Below are 12,939 nucleotides of genomic sequence, written 5' to 3' on the forward strand. Positions count from 1 at the left end.
TGCCTCATTTTGTGCTACTTTTATTTACACTGCTAATGGATATTGTTGTAGAAATTTTTCTAACAAAATGGCTGCTAGGAAAGCATTGGTGTTTGGTGTATGATACACCTGAGATGGATAAAAGTGTGAGAGTGTTACTGTTGTAATGATCTCCTAATTGTTCAGGCCTATTCAGGGTCAACACAGAACTTTCAGTTTTCCAAGGTAAGAACAGTAGCATCAGAGGTAACCTCTGGAGAACCCTGATAAAGCAGATTGCAACTCTACAGGTGCTGCCATTCCCACGAGTCTTTTGTTTCATGCTGCTGTCTTCAATGGTTTGGTGTGAAGAATTATTGTTAGTGCAGACTTTGTCTTGATTGTTCTGCTGTTGATTGCCAGCATCTTAAGAAGATTCAAATCAAAGAGCTTACCTTGATTCAGTGTCCTGAAATATATTTAACTACTGGGCAGGCTGCAGCATCCATGGAGACGTTTAACATCTTCAGAACCCCAGTGTTCACAGGAAATATTTTTGCTCAAGCTAATGAAGGCAATTGTATGTACTCTCACTCTGATCAGAGTTCAGCAAAGCTGCACCTGATTATTGCTATTAATTCTTTGTGTGCTAACCAGTTGGTGGATGGGGATAGAAGTGATCTGAAGAGTATTTTTTGGATTAGCTTGGCAAGTCTTTTGTATTAACAAAAGAAGCAGCTAGTCTTATTCATCCAGGCAAGATCAAGCTCCTGGCAGTAGCTATCAAGTATTTAATGAATTTAATTAAAATTCGTGCATTATTAACATTTCCAGCTGTGATATTGAGTGGCTAGCTATTTTCAGATACTTGGAACGAGTAATGCCGTTGGCTTTTCAGTTGCTTTTGGCATCAGCTCTTTTATTAACCTGCAGTTTTGAACAACTACTGTAGAGCCTCTGTGCTGGATGTAGCTGAAGAGAAGCTGAATTATGTTTTCAGATGTTGTGTTTTTTCTTCTCTTTTAATCGGACAAGATGTTGCTGCATTCAGCAACTGCCTGCTTTAGCTTCTGTGTCATTATTAGTGTGTTTTAATAGAAACTGAATGAAATGTGAAGCATGCAGACCAAGGAATGTTGTAAGCAGTTATATGATCACAAAAAGCTTGATGTAATTAGCACTTTATCACAAAGCAAGATTGAGCATTCAGGCAAATTGCCATCTGTAGGTAGTGACTGATTCAGATGGTGTTGCTCTCCAAGGAAGCAGTATTTTCATGAATAAGATTTTTGTCTGCCAGCAAATGGAGGAAAATACCAATCCCAACTCTTCTCGGCCTCAACAGGCTAATCAGAAATCAGATACTGTTGATCAGAAGTTAAGGATTTCGTTGGTAGTTTCTAGTTTGTAGAATGTAATGTGGTTTAATGATGAGAGAAGGGGATGGAAACAACCAGTGATGTGAGTCTTGAGTATCTTTGTAATGGTTGTGCTAGAAAGTTAGATGATGTTCATGTCTCTGTCATGAACTTGACGCTGTTGTGACTAATCTTGTAAAGATTAGCTTGGAAAGCAGCAAAGGAAGGCAATAGTTCATGCTGATTACTAAATACCTTTTTAGTATTTTCATTTACCATCTTAGTCGACAAGACCACCTATTAGAAAACGTGACTGAATGTGATACACAAATGTCTTCATTCTCAGCACTTATGGTATGTTTTCTGAAAGAAAAAAAAAGTAGTTGAAATAGTTAGCTTGAAAAAATTATTTGTTGTTAATATTAATAAGAAAATAGTTTTTTCTTAAACCATACAAGTTTTGTTATAGATGTCATTTTATGTTAAGAATCTGATAAGAAATCTTCACAGAACTTTTACACGTTATATTGATGTAGTCATTCCTTCAGTTTACAGAAGTGGGGATTTGAGGATTTTAGAGTTTCTATTCACTGAACAAGAATTCAGTAATATCCTTGTTGGATTGTTTAATATGCTTTAGTCAAATGACCAGTAATATTTTATATAAGAGTTAATTGGACCCAAACTACCAACTTTTGTCCAAAAAGGCACATGAAAAGCTCCCTATCTAGAAGGGATGTATGTGGCCTAAAACATACTTAATGAGAGGATGTCTTTGAAATACATATTGGCAGTGTGTCAGTAAACATATTCTTGTTATTTGATGAGAAGTTGGAATAAGCAACCATTATTTTTTAATACTGTTATTTAGATTTTGATTTTGTCTTTCAGTATAAATATGTGATATATATGTATACAGTTATTAAAATTATTTTTTTCTGTTGTGAAATGGTGAGCTAATACTTTTCATAGGTCTGCTTTGAAGTATTAATTTAATAATTTTTAATAAAGCTAATAATAAGATAAAGCTAAAGCCAATTAATCAAACAATTATAGAACTATTATACAATATTTCAGTATCTTTGAAATCCGTGGGCTAAAAGCTCTAATGATTGCCTTGAGCATGTATTTCAGCAAATGTGATAATCAATAAATATCTGCAGAAAAGGATAACATTGTGCTCTTTTTAATGAACTAACAATTTCATACAAAAAATTCAACAGTACCACTGCTTAGAATAAAGGAATACATGTAAATGAGGGTAGTGCTGAAATTATATTTAAACAATGCTGACAGTTCTTCTATTGTGCCCATTAATTAGTTTCTCAGCATCAAGGTTCTCTGAGAATGAACTGTAAAAATAATTAAAATGATACATGAGGTAAATAATTTAGAAATTCAAAGGGTGAAATAGGTAATTATTTTAGTAAATATTAGTCATACTGCTTATTTGTGCTCCTTTGCCTTTTAAAAGCAGGTTACTGAGAAAGTATGACCTGGTTTTGATTCACATGATGTACTGAAGTTCTCCTCACAGGTGGAAAAGTTGCCATATTCTTTTTTTAATCAAGAAAGAATACACCTGTCCCTATTTCAAATCAGTAGGCTGCTTCAAGCAGGTTAACATTTATGTAAAAATATTTTGCCTTACAGCAAAGTACTTCAGATTTAAATCAGTTGCAGCATGTTTTTACTAATTATTTAGATTTAATTTGTGCTTTGTAGGTTAAAGCGTATTTTTTAAGTAGAATTCTGTGAATAAAAGCAGTGTTGATTTTGGTGTAACACAGCTTCCATTTTTTTTCACCACGTTTCTGGCCAACTACTTGGTATCAAGTCACTACTTGAGATGGAATTTAAATGTTGAAGTTCAAATTAAGTTAGTGGTTTCAGATAGAATTAATAGGGTCCTAATTAGAAGGAAACTTCAAAACAAATTTCTTTCCAGCTGGATAATCATGTCTGAATAATTGAAACCGAACTCTAAGCCTAGCTTAAAATAGAAGAAGTCTTTGCTTCTTTCTGTCATTGAATGATGAAACAAAGAATAGATTTAAATTTTGGTATCCAAAATGTGCATACCTTTGAAAATATTTTGTCTGGAGCTTTTCAATCAAATCTGCCATGTAACCTATTAAAAAAGAAATAGCCTGCAGCTTTTAGAAAGTGTTTTCTTCAACTTCACCTGGGCCTGGAAGGCATCCAGTTAGTCACTTTTGGATTTATCTTTACCTTACTGCTCCTTTGCCTTTCCATAACAACTCAGTTGGAACTTGATAACTTCATGCATGCAAGAGGGATTTTAGGTTTAGGTGGGGGAATCTCAGTAAATTAAAGATGCAAAGTTAATTTTCTGGGAAATGGCTAGGGGGCTAGACTTTTCAAGCATGTGGAATTTTTTGAAAAGGCTGTTGGTAGTGTTGTCTTCTCATATCCTCTTACAGCTTGCATGATCTGACTACCTAAGCCTTTTCCTGAGGAAAACATTTCTAACTAAGGGGTGCAGGGAAGTGTGGGCTTCAGCTTTATGTGCATTCAAGAAACAAAATTAATTGTATTGCTTGTGTTTCATGCTGTTAGTGGAAGTAAAGGATATAGTGATGTTCAGTGTTAATTACACAGAGATTCGCTGCTTTGAGTCATGATACTGCATCATGATTTGGTAAGATAATTAGGAACCATATTAATGGCTCTAACCAAAATAACTTGTTCTTTAATACATCACCTGTGGTGAATGAAAGAAAATATAGCTGTAAGTAATCAACTGCTCTCTAAAACCTAAGCAGTGTGAATTATCTATAGTTACTGATGAGGGCTTATAATGTTACGTGGCTGTTACTTGTTAAAGCACTGAAACCAACCTGGAGGATTTCCATTAGTTCTTGCTGCTGGTTCTCCTGTTCTGATCACCAAACAAGTTTGGAGTTTCAGATCTTATAAACATATAAGAAAACCTTGCAGAAAGTAATTTTTTATCTCTAAATATGTATAATAGATTTAGGGTTTATATTGTGTTATATTGCTTGTTTTTATCTAAAATGGCAGCGATTGATCTATCACTGGCAGAATTCACGCTCATGTTGCCACATCCCTGGTTTTACTGTGTTCATCGTAGTCGTGATGAAATGGTGAAATGGAAGTTGTTTGCCTTTGCTTTGTAGAAGTTCAAAGCAGCAGATTAAGTAACAGTTTCTCCAGTAAGTACAAAGAACTACTCACGGCACGGTCACTCTTCACTGCGGATGAGAAGAGGCTTATTAACATGGGAAATTAGAGAGAAGAAATCAATATGCTTTCCGATTGTTTTACTAAACATAATACTTCTATGTCTGTCTGGGTTCTTTTCAAAGTAGTGTCGGAAATAAGTGTCACAAAGTGTTCTCCTTGTGTACAGTGCAGTATCTTCTTGCATTTGTATGGAAGGCATTCTCCAAAATCATTGCCTTACTCCACTTTCTTCTTTAAATACTCATTTCTGCAAGAAAGGACTGTAAGGGAGTTGCATAAGAAGCTCCATTCCTTGCTAAGATCGAGCAACATTCCTGTGTGTGAAGGTAATAAACCACTACAGTGAGGAGCAAAATAGTTGTAAAAAAAAATCACATTTCAGTATTGGGTGTGAAGCTACCTCATTGAGTGAGAATCTGCTTGACATCCTAGTCATGACTGAACTCTTTAAAAACTTCGTGTTGAATTCTTTAAATGAACCAAATGAGAAACATTGATTCCTCCCTGCCTCACCACCCCCCCACCTCCCCATTTATTCTGGAAAAGCCAGGGGGAAAAAAGTCAAATACCCACTTGACATTTTGAATTGTATCTGAATTGAGCATATTAGCAAGTGAAGAGGACAGTAATTTAAACTCCATTCTTAAAATACAAGGTAATGTGGAGATTTATATGAAAGATGCTTCTTAAAACTAAATAGTTGGAGAGTAGATAAATCAGGTAATTTATCACTAGCATCTGTTTATATTTGATATTGATTAATATTCTTAACATGAATTTTGCATACCATATGGAGCATTCTAACAGGGCAAGATATTGATTAAAAAAAAATCCAGTAATGGTCTTGTGTTCTTTGTGGCTGGGATTTCACAGTAGATTTATATCACAAGTCATCTTTTAGGAACTGTTACCAAGTTGCTGTTGACTAGATCAGAGGGGCCAGTGACTAAATTGGTATGAAAACTGATCTTCACCTAGTTTTCACATAAATTTACCAAATCTAATAGAACATCGTAAGATAAATAATTTTTTGAACATGCCTAGCAGAAATAGGAAATGGAACACAGTTCTTGTCAAGGCTTTTTTAAAATAGCTCTTCTATGAGGGACTTAGTGAGCTCTAAGGATTGAAATAATAATTTTTGAATTGTGTTTTGGCTGTGATGGGTACTTTTAGCTTGCTTTTATGACCCAGAAATGTTACTTTCCATTACAGATTTTGAAGTGCTATGAAATGTATTTGGATGAGATATTTTTTTCATGTTAATTGATGGATGTTTGCATTAGAAGAAGCTACTTGTAAGCCTTACCTGTTTGTTGTTTGTTTGTTTGTTTGTTTTTTAAGCATAAAAGATCCAATTTCATTTCTGTATTTATTGTGAGATTAGATTCAGCTTAGACAAGTGCTGTTGGTCACCTATTGCATTTAAGATCATCCTCTTGGAAGTAGTCATGCTGAAGTAAAAGTAATGACAGAAGACAATCCGAAATGTGCAAACTCAGCAGAAAAGAGTGGGTTTAATAGGTATTTTACATATAACCGTATAAAACTTTTAAACATGTATAATGTCTAAAATTTAAATTTTAGCACCTCTGAATAATCAAAATTTCATTATATAACTGACTGTAAAACTGACAGGCAGGAGAAGATTATGATCCTACGTGAGTTGGTGGGTTGCTGTGTACAATAGAAATAGCTGCAGTCCTCAAACTATTCCAGGATCTTTTAGAATGACAAGATTAGGGTGACTTCAATTCAGTATTCTCTAAACCTAATCATAATGTTCTTTCACCATCACTAAATATGTCATTTTAAGAAAGTGTTGTCATGATTTTTGTGGTGAGAAATCACGCGTCACAAAGCTTTAAGAGCCAGTGAACACATGTTGATGTAGAATATTGAGGTTGCTGAAAACAGTGAAGAAGGTTCTTCACTAAAAATTATTAAAGAAGAACCACGTCTGTGGAATTCAAGGGAATGCCCTTGTGTGAATATGCCTGAAACAAGAGGGAGTAAGAACAAACAGACAAGATTCAAAGTTAAAGGAAATAACTTGTAATTCTTTTACAGTTTGTTGTGATGCTTAAACTCTTTCTACTGAAGAGATTAAAAAGGGATGCAGGAGCAAGTGAGACAGCGAAGTTTGCTGACACCACCATGTTACTAAGAGCAGTAACAGTGAGAGGTGGACAGCAAGGAGTCACATGTTGCTGTTGACAATCAGGCGTAAATAACAGGTGAAATTTCATATGGACAGATATAAAGTGGTATTGTGTGTTTTGACAAATCCAAGCTTTACTAGTATGATTATGGGCTTCAAGGTACCTTTCTACAGTCAAGAACAAGAGGAAAATACGAGCTCAGTAACAGTCAAGAATAGAAAAATAAAAGACCCCAAAGGCTAGGAGTTACTGGGAAAGGAAAGGAGAACACAATGCCATTATGCAGCTACAAGAGTAATGTTCTTTCTGCAGCTTAGATGCTGTATATAGTTTAGACCTTATTTTAAAATCAGAAAATTGCAGGAAAGGATGCTTAAGAAGGATGAGCAAAGGTGATGGAACTGGTACATGAGGGACAGTGGAATAGACAAATTCTAGTCTGCAAAAAAGAAGGAAAGAAGGAAATATGAATGGACTGAAGAAAGTGAACAGGAACTGATTGTTCATATGCAATAACTGAATTATTTTGGATGAAACTAACAGGTCTTGGGTTTAAAACAGATATGATGTGTTTTGGAATTCTTTGCCACAGGACTTGGCAATTTACCAAAAAGCTTAGAATTGCAGAAAGATTTAGGAAAACAGGTGAACGCAAATCCATTAACACCTATGTGGGCATGAAATCTCTGAAAGTTGGAAGTGTGTTCTAGAGAGGTACTGCTATATGCTTGCTCTCCTATGCTCTTAGACATCTGCTGTTGGTCATTCCTGGTGACAGGCTAGTTACTGTGATGGACCTCTCTGTGGTCATGCTGTGTTTCTTCTCAGATTGGAACTTCAAGTCTCAGTTTTGACAGTGCATTGAGTCTGTGCCTAGGAAGTCAAAGGTCCTGGCTGATTGAAAAGGCAAAACGTATTCCACTTTCCATGATGTTCATGTGCTGGCTTCTTTCTCTTTTTCTGCCATAAATGGCTTGTATAATTTGGACAAAAATATTTAAATCTCTTTTCATCTCTATCTACTCTCTCTAATGCAGTAGAAATGAAGGTGCTTAAACTTGCTTTATTTGTATGTAATCATTGAGTATTTGGAAGTCCTTGATTCTGAGCCATTGTTTGACTGTGAATTGTGGTGGTTTAATACCTAACCCTGGCAAAACTTCATAGCTTTAATTATTCTGAGTACTTAAATAATAATCATGTATTGTATTTCCTTTATCAACAAATACAATAGCATGAGTATTACCCTCCATAAATCTTAAAGCATTCAAGGTGTGGGAGACAGCTTAGACTAATCACTCACTAGACAATAATCAGTCTAGTCATAAAACAAAATTTAAATTCTTTCAGTGATCGTCTAATTCAAGAAGTTTGGGAAGTGCAATATAAAGTATGCCTTTTGTTTCAGCTGCAGAGGAGATACAGCATTCACAGGGCAATGAGATATTTGTGATGTTAAGAATCTAAATGATTTTTATTGATAATGACAGATGGTTCTTAGATAATGTGCTCTGAGTTGTCTGTAATATGTTCAGAATAAGTCTTCTGGAAGGTTGTACATCTGTCTTGAGATCTTTTGCTAAAATATTTAAATCAAGGTCATTGTTTATACTTGATTTTAAATAGGTTTTAGCTGGTAGTCTGCATTTCTGTACATTTAGAGATCAAACTGTTTGTAACTCCAAAAGCTACAAATGGAAAAGTATAATAGGTAGCAGGTGTTAGAAAAGGCAATTATGCATTAGCTGTTTTACTCAATTTCTAAAACTGTCTAAAACTATCCATTGGAAATACTTTGTACCTAGACTTATCTCTGAAGCATGATGAATTTTTAAATCTGTAGGGGATATGCATTTTTTCTCTAATGAATTGCATATTTAAGCCTATTTGGTTTCATTTTAAAAGGCTGAAGAAAATTATGTTGGTGGGAAAAAAAAGTTGAACAGAAAAATCACAAGACAAAGTACTTGTTCTTGTATACTTCCAGATAATTTTTCTGTAATTCCTTAGAAAAAATTTCAATTTCCAGAATTGCAGTTCTGGGCATTTTTGCTTTTATTTTTTTTTAAAGCTATTTATCTTGACTTTTAATGGGAGAATTTTCTTTATTAAGTGATAACAGAATGAATTATTAGGTTTAAAATCAGAATCTTAGGTTATTATCAGAAAAAGAGAGTACTTTGGTCTAATTTGACTACCTATGCAATATGGTTTTCTGAGTCACTGTGAGAGAGCAAAATAAACAATTTTACCAAAAGCTACTGTAAAGTGACTTTGAAAGTTAAAATGCTGCTTTCAGATAGATTTATTTAAACCTGTCTCCTTCTCCCGTGTGCTTTTCAAGAAATTATAAAATGTTGGAAGGGTGAGGAGGTGTAAGGAGAATTTGTATATATTATTACCAAACCAAGTTCTTTTAGTTCTCTCTTTCTTGATTATATCATGTAATTAAAGTAGTCTACACCTTCATTATATTTAGGTAGGGTAACATATAATCCAGTACATCAAATATCCTGATTAACAATTGTTACTTGAAATTAAATTTTTCTGCCTACAGGCTATTTGGTATTTCTACTTCTTCATCTGCAAAAATGGTCTTACTTTTTCTTATCTACCTCTGCAGTAATTCTGTACTTCAATTTATGTGTTCAGCAATCTCAATCCAGCTTTGTTTGGCTTCATCCCACAAACATCGTTTCTCCTCTTCCCTGCTTTCCTGTTTGATTGCAGATGCTGAGGCTGGTGCTGTGTGTTTCAGTTACACGTTCTTTGAAGTGAATCTGTAGCTCATATAGATTATCACGCAATGGTGAACTGGGCTGGTTCTTGCTATGTCAGAAAATCTTCATTGGTGACAGCTTACACTTTAGAGTAGCTTCTGGGAAATGTGTTGATGTTTTCTTGTACAGACTGTGGACTTAATCTTAAATACAGTCTGTTTTCATTGGACATTACTTCCCTGTTTCCTTCCAAAATTAAAGAAAGGTGGTCACTTATGAGATTATGTTGTATATCCAAAATAATATGATCATGTATGATTAAAGGCTACTACATTAAAGGACTTTTTTAAAATTCATGTTAAAAGTGAGAAAGAGGTTGCAGTTCACACTGAGAAAAAATAGATCGCAAGGACTGTTTTTATACTTAATTTTTAAAATTTTAAAATATTTTTCTAATTTTAGAGATGAAAGTTTATAAAACATTATCAAAGGCTGAATTTAAAAGAAATACTTCCTGTTCTGTGAATTTATTTACACAATATGGTAGGAGGAGGTTTGTTTTCTTAGAATTAGCTCCTTGTATTTTTCAGAGTTGTGTTTGATTATTTAAATATTGTCACGTTAGTGTCTGATATGATAAGTGGAAGCAGCACTTGGCTTACAAGTATGTCTTCTTGAGATACTATTTTATGCTTTTATATATGTTAACTTTCCATCTCAGAAGAAATGTCAAAACTGAAGTAAAAGACAAGAATTTTTCAGTAGAATGGTACTGAGTACATGATTCTGTAAAATGCTAACTTCGATATTGTAAACTGGACTTTACCTTGATTTTTCTGGTTAAGACAAACTCTAGAGCGAAGTTTAGTTAAAATTACCATATGCTTTCTCTCTCCTGGGATTTTGCAATGTTATTCGAGTGTTTTCCTAGAGTAGGAAACATATCTCAGGATTTTATAATCCAAACATATCTTTTCTACTTCCAAAATTAGCTAATTCTTATTTTCAGTTCCAAGTACACTTTTAAACTTAAATCTTCCCTCCAAATAGTTGGCATTATTTCTTTTCTTAATTCTTACCAATTTGGTGGACAAGATGATCTGTAGTTTCTGTAGCTGTTAACAAGGTGTACAAACCTCTTGTGCTCTTTTAACCACCACTGTGCTCTTTTATCAGGCAAGGGTAGAGGAGAAGGGAAAGTAGCAGAAGAATACTTTTCCTTCCCCCCTTATGATAGCAAGGTAGTTTTTGCACGTATTTTAAACACAATGTTCTTCTTGGTTAAATAGCAATAAAATAGATATTTTATAGATGTTATGCTTTACATAAGAAGTTGTTTCAGTTCACTATACTTGATCAGAATACCGTATTTTTCTAAAGAGTAAACTGCATTTTTGAAATACCAGCAGACAATATGAAAAAACTTGCTATATTTTAAAAGTGCTAGATCTTGTAAATTATAAAGATATCAGCATTTAAATATCTCTACATTTACCAGATTATGTAGTTTAATTTGATAATTAATATTTTTAAAATTTTTAATGAGATTTTACATAGCACTGGTTCAGTCATCATATTGATACTTAAATATCATAATTATTTTTTCAATTCTCAGTGGTATAGAAAATAAAAGCTAAGATTAATTTGGTAGTATGAGAAAACCTAGTGATGTCTTTTAAAAATAGGATCACCGATATTTCTGAACTGTTAGGTATACTTATAAAATACTAATTTCTAGAGGGAATTTTGTAAAGTGACAGATTCTGCCGACTGGAACTAGAACAGAAGGCTGCATATCTGAATGCAAAACTAAATTGTAAATGTTTCATGTTACAATGAGGATATTTTTTCCTTTAGTGAAAACCTCTAATTCAGTTGAATATAGAGCAAATTGTTTATTTTTAAAATGCTTAATAATTTCCTATAGCAGAAGTTATACTTCAAAAGCTACCAGTAGTAGTAGAGTTTGCTTCTAATAATGGAGGTGAAGCATTATGTTCATGTCACAATGTTGAGCTGGACAGTACAGTAATTCATGCTATATACAAGCTAATGGGTAACACTAGAAGTGGAAAACACATCAGTAAAGAATGAATTTAAATGTGAGAAATGGATGCATACCTCACCTCCCTCCCTGTTACAGATAATAGCTATGAATAGGTTTGGCATAGATGAAATACAAGCATATTTGTGATACAGAGAGAGACAGATGTACCTGACATTTGTAGTTAGTAGTGAATGTCATAAAAATACCCTTGGAGTATATGGTGATCATAAGTATTATTATTTGTGTATTGAAAGGGTGATATGTTTTTATTTTTTCTAGTCTGAACCAGAGGGTTTTTCTCACTTCCATTTGTACGTCTGTGCTGCCTTCCTTGTCAGGTGGAGGAAAGAGATCCTGGAAGAGAAAGATTTTCAGGTAAGTGAGGGGAATAGTTTTTCAAGCACAGGGGGGTATTTCTTATATTTACCTTCCTAGCATTACTTGGGGATGAATTTAAGACAAATAGTAGCAATTGCAGCAGGACTGACAATGTCTTACTGTTAGTTAGAGTTTCTCCAAAACTGTTAGGTCTGAAGTGATGTACTGTAAGCAGTCCACACTGGGGGAAAAAAAAAAGTCTTGTTTTAACTGAGGCAGACTTTGAGAAGATGATTTCTGGAGGTGCTGTTACCTTGGTATTTCACAAAGAGATTTTCTGAAAAGGTAACTGAATTTTTTTTAATCTTAAATGCATCACTGAAGTATTTATTAAAAATTTCTCATCTATGTGATATAACAACTTTCTATAACAAGGTAATTTTCATTCTTTAAAAAAAACTGGACAAGCAGTCTCTTAAAATAAGGAGACTGTTTTTCAGTAGGAAGGAAAAGGACCTCAGGCCTCTACACTTCAAAACCTTACATTTTTCCAGCAAAGAGCATATCAGGAAGTTGTTTAGAAGAGGATTTGAATATGGTAGGTAGGCAAATCATTTGCATACATTTGTAGAAGTTCAGTTATTTTTATGAATTGGTGACAGTTCAGTTTTATAGAAATGTTTGTATTGGATTTTACCCTATGATGATGCATTCAATGCCTGAAAGGCTCTAAAGTCTTGTTTGGAGGCTGAATGTAAACAACCCGTGCTGTGAAGCCCCCACCATTGCCTATGCTGGGGAAATGGCCCGTTACCAGCTTATTTCTCTCCATCTGACTGAACTCTGTGGCCCTGTACAAATGAACCATTGTGCAAATTTGTGCATCACTTCAATCTAGTTCATCTTTCTTCATAGAATGATTTCTTCAAAGTGCTTTAGTTGTCGTTGCCTATCTTTGCAATAAATTAATCCCTAAGGGCACAACATAACAGCTTTAATTTATACTACCTACTAACACTGTCAGATTTTCTCAATTTATGGTATTTTGTCAAAAACAACTTTAATGTTGATATCCATGCGTCTCAACTACAGTTGTTCACTGTTAATCCTTCCTATTAGATTTTTCCTGTTGTTTTCCTGCACCAAGA

General features: G+C 34.1%; 1 protein-coding gene across 1 annotated transcript in view; it reads left to right on the plus strand.

The window, feature by feature from the left end:
- Positions 1–12,939, plus strand: part of TBC1D22A (TBC1 domain family member 22A) — a 166,168-nt gene that overhangs the window by 120,746 nt on the left and 32,483 nt on the right. The window contains exon 12 of the mRNA XM_050324196.1: positions 11,753–11,848. Within this exon, the coding sequence (XP_050180153.1) occupies positions 11,753–11,848 (96 nt within the window). The remainder of the gene's footprint in view (positions 1–11,752; positions 11,849–12,939) is intronic.

Source organism: Myiozetetes cayanensis, unplaced genomic scaffold (genome assembly GCF_022539395.1).
Source record: "Myiozetetes cayanensis isolate MyiCay16 unplaced genomic scaffold, myiCay2020 scf3, whole genome shotgun sequence".
Classification (NCBI taxonomy): domain Eukaryota; kingdom Metazoa; phylum Chordata; class Aves; order Passeriformes; family Tyrannidae; genus Myiozetetes; species Myiozetetes cayanensis.